Here is a 4,595-nt window from a genome sequence, read left to right as displayed (position 1 = left end):
CATCCAATTAGATTAAGCAGAATTTCAAAAAGGTTTTCAGGAAAACTGGATGGATTTGAGTTAATGTATTCTGATGGGGAAGAAAGTGAAGCGGGTGTTTGGTAGGACAGGGGGTTGTAGTCAGGCTCTGTCATCTTCCCTTCAGTGAAAAAAGGAATGAACAGCTTTTGTGTAGTGTCAGGGAATAAATATCATCTGTAATGGTAGCAGTAACTTCAGTGCAAACTGATGTGTTTTGGACTGAAGAAGCAATAGAAGAACAGCAAAGTATCTTAAAAGTTACTTTTCGTTTGGTATTGAGTCAACCAACAGCTGAATAAGGCCTAACTTGAAGAGTTTGACCAAGTAGTTGAGTTGTTGCCTTGGTCTATAGTAGTCAAGATCACCAAATTACCTTTATAAAAGGTTGACTGGAAATAGCAGAAGGCGCAGGCAGTTTAATTTCCTTTATACTTGCCACTAATACTAAAATTGCTGAAGTTTCTTTATTGCATTGAAAAATTACATAAAAATGTGAACTACTAAGGCTTTATTGCTACATATATTGTGTAATAGATGTCCTCTCTCAAACAGTAAGTAAGGGAAGGCACTGCAGGAAGAGAAAGACGGGTTATTCTTTGTATAGTCACATGCCATCCTGCAGCTGTATTTTTCAACCAAAGATCTGAAAACCCAAGGCATCCATGGCAGGTCATGGAGACAAGTTCAGCCCTTGTGTGTCTTCCGTAGCTGTCTTAGGATTCCTGTGGCTTTAGAAGAGTGAGGGTCTCTGCAGGAAAATATTTAGGGATTTACAAATTTTAAATAGTTGAAAAACTCTGCTGTGGAAGTCTGTCTTCACGCTTCTGCAGCTTAGTTCTGAGGTGCTGCTGAACAGGTTAAGTGACATTTTCCAATTTGGTTTTAGGTTATCTTGGCCAACTTGTGCTGCTTCACAGTGTTTTACATTAGTTAGAGACATGATACTTAACTTACTTTTTTTCTTTATTAGCTGTATTACTTGAGCAGTATTAATTTGCTTTGTGTAATCATTTAGCTTACTGCTCTGGGAAGTTTATTAACACAGTAGTAGCTTGACTTGTTGAAGGAGAGCTGGCACAAGGGTGGACACAAAATCAGTTTGTGTCTGGCTCTAAAAAAATACAGTAAATTTATTGTAGCATAAGACAGTGCCACTTTTTCTGTGCTATTTCAATGCATGGCAACCAGTATATCGCATTAGAGGTACTTCATGTCAAGAAGGATAGTAAAACATAGTCTGGTTATGGTCTGTATAGCTCTTGTCAGGTTTGTTTCTAGGATATTTTTCACCTCGGTTAGGGAAAATCTATTTTGCAGTCTGAAGTCTTGCTGCCATGTTGTGTATGGATCCTGTATTATAGGAAAGTCTTTGTGCTATAAAAGTAGGTACCATATATCTGACCCAGCAAAAAAATTGTGCTGTTCAAGATACCAAGATTATGTACATTTTTTCTAACATTTTGATGTTTAATCTGATCAAAAGGCACATCGAAGAAATACAGCAGGGTTTTCTTTTTTGTGTTCTGAAAAATCAGACAGATGTATAGTAGCATTTGATTTAAAGTAGCAGAAAGCCCCCAACTGATTCTTCATCTGGCTCAGCCACGGAACGTGTGAGAATAAGAAAGATGCTGAGGTGCAGAAACAGTTTTACATTCTTATTCTGGATAGAGGAGGGAAGTTAGAGCCTCTGATGGACTTATTTGGAACTGTTTTACAAAAGAAACTTCGAAAGAAAGGCTCGCATACTGTAACACTGAATGGAAGCCTTCGGAGATTCTTAAAGGAGCATCTTCCATGCAGTGTAAAATTTAGCACTTCTATCTGTTAAATCCAAGTAACCTTGGAATCCTGTGCAAATAGACATTTTCTTTGATTTAAACACTGTGATTTAGTACACTATACTAATGTTTTATAGAATTTAAATAATTAAACCATCTTTGTGACAGCAAACACAAGAGCCTATGAAGAACTTCTGTTCTTTATATAAAACTAACTCACTCCCTCACCACATAAGCAAGGTGTCTTTTACCATCACATACGCAACTACCCAGCTTCTCAAGATCAAGCAAAATCTTGCCTCTGGGTAGAACTGAAGCTTAGAAAATAAAGGATTTTGGAGCAGACTAAAAAAAAAAAAGAAAAGAAATGTGAAAGCATGTGGTGGAACTGTATAAATTGTTAATTTTGATTTTTTTTTTTTTTTTACCTTCCCTGTGATCCACATTTTTAATATTACTATGTAATTTCAGTAGACAGAATTGTGTTCCAGTTTAAATTCCTCACATCTTCAAGAGAGCTTGAAAAATACTGAGCTACTTTCCTCATAGAAGTGTTTAGCAGTTTTATTAGTATGTGCCCATTTTTCAGTGGGCATGGGTAAAATTGGTTCATAGGTAGACCAGAATTACGTTCAATATGTTCATAAAAGTTTAGAGACTAATGATTGTTTTGCTTTAATTACTAGTAATGCTTTGTAATACTACCTAAAATTTTCTTACCATACTGTCTTCCAAAACTAAAGGTATGAAAGTGTCAGGTACTTTTGTCTAGCTTTTTTTGCTTTTACTGTATTTCATTTTCTGTTGAGAGAAGGCTGTCACTATGTGCATGGTGTGTCCTTACTGTTGCCTAGGCATCGTGTATAGGTCAGCCTCAGGTTTATAGTTTAGACATATTTGGGGTAGCCCGGTATAATGGTTTTTAGGGTTCTTAGGTGCCTAAACCTAAAGGTGGTTTGGTTTATACAGGTTGACATGTCTTGTTAAGAATTCCATAATTGAAAATAATAGATCAGCATGATTCAAATCTTTTGTTTTCCTTTCTTCATTTCAGAGTAAAATTGTTAGAGTGCTAAATTTATGGCAGAAGAATAATGTATTCAAGAGTGAAATTATTCAGCCTCTCTTGGATATGGCAGCAGGGATTCCTCCTCCCGTTGTGGCCCCTCAGGAATTCCTCCTCCAGTTGTGACCCCTGTCTTGCCCAGCACTACAGCTGCTATGAGCAACAACACACCAGGTAAACAAAAATAGGTTAAACTCGTACTTTAAATTAAAGCACTTGTGTCAGCTTTGGTATGTTGGCTGTTAGTTAAGGTGTTGAAAAATCTCACTGGTTCCCTTTAGAGAATTCAAATGAATGCTAGAAAGAAACATTAGGTATCCAGCATCTGGATCAGGGAAATGGCAAAACCAAGAGGCAGGTTGTTTTGTTTATTTTCCAACTGTGTATTTAGATTAACTGTGCAATAAGACCCAGTTTTGCATTCAAAAGTCAAAGCAGTAGAGTTAAAACCCCAACATAACACTTAATGCAATCTTTAATCAGTGATTCCACAGCTGAGAGAAATGATACATCGATATCTTTTTGCTGTCCATAGAATTGAGGTTACTGGATCATGTCAGGCAGTGTACCTTTGCTTTTTTTGGCCAACAGGTACTGATTTTGAGAGAGGAAAAAAACATTGACAATATAATTTGTAGCCAGTGACATACTTCCCTCCCTCAGATGTGAAGTATGTGGGCCAGAAATCATAATGGAAAATCATAAGGGGGAAAAAAAGTGCTCATGGAGTATATCTGAAGTTGACAAATGCTAACATGAATATAAGTGCAGACTTGATAATTTTGTGATCTAAAGCATCTTCATTATGTAGGTAGATGGCAGGGAGCTGGCTTTTCAACTTTTTTGGGTGGGGAAACTTTTTATTTGAGATGGGGATATATGGGAAATTGTTTTCTGGCACATGTGGGCCTGCTTTTGTCACCTACCTTTTTCTGGTTTCTTGCTGAAAAGTATGGAAGTTTACAAATCCATCCTGTTTTTCATTGGTGTCTGTTAATATGTGAAAGTTCCTGCTCTTAGACTGGATATATTGCATCTTCTCACTCAATATTTTTTTTATTTTCATTGTTTTGATTACTTTAAATTGTTGAAATCATAGGTTTACTCTCGTGCTTTTCTGAATTCCAGTGCAAATTGTCTTTTAAAAACAGTTATCTAGTAATTTACATTTAGCGTTCACCAGCCTATCTCTACTTCTGAGCTGAAAAGTAGGAGTATTTTCAGGGTTGGAGGGCACATCTGGATCATGGCATATTCCTCTTAATAAAGAGTGATAAAACAGGCAATCCATATGAATCCAGCGGCTGCAGTTTGGAATTTTTAGTAGAATCCTTAAGGCTTCTCTTGGGGTTAAAGTGCAAGTCCAGTAAGTTCTGGACTAGCAGGTGTTTCTCAGTGGATTGCTAACGATATATTCTTTCCACCAAATGATTTGGATTAGTGGTGTGAAACATGGTTTATTTTGCATTTGTCAGCATTTCTGTTAGTAGTTCCCATAGGTCAACTTCAGGAAGAGCTGTGAACTACACTTTCACAAAGTAATCCTGCTACTTGAGGAATGTTGATGTGAGCCTATGTTATTTCTGTGTGCTCTGTATGTGTCAGAAAAATCGTTTAAATTGATGTTAATACAGTGCTTTCTCAATATTTAATAACTGGTTTTGATGTCCTAGGAATATTATAGTGTTTATAATTTGATTTACTTCTATCTAGAAATCTTTCGTGTA

The 4,595-nt window shown here is 36.6% G+C and overlaps 1 protein-coding gene across 1 annotated transcript in view; it reads left to right on the top strand.

Moving 5' to 3' along the window:
• Nucleotides 1-4,595, top strand: part of SCAF8 (SR-related CTD-associated factor 8) — a gene marked incomplete at its 5' end in the record, with an annotated part of 31,835 nt that overhangs the window by 349 nt on the left and 26,891 nt on the right. Inside the window, 2 exon segments of the mRNA XM_008945034.1 lie at nucleotides 2,857-2,970; nucleotides 2,973-3,042. Coding sequence (XP_008943282.1) covers nucleotides 2,857-2,970; nucleotides 2,973-3,042 — 184 coding nt within the window.

Source organism: Merops nubicus, unplaced genomic scaffold (genome assembly GCF_000691845.1).
Source record: "Merops nubicus isolate BGI_N331 unplaced genomic scaffold, ASM69184v1 scaffold2760, whole genome shotgun sequence".
Taxonomy (NCBI): domain Eukaryota; kingdom Metazoa; phylum Chordata; class Aves; order Coraciiformes; family Meropidae; genus Merops; species Merops nubicus.
The sequence above is the reverse complement of the archived record's forward strand: the minus strand, read 5'-3'. Positions and strand labels throughout refer to the sequence as shown.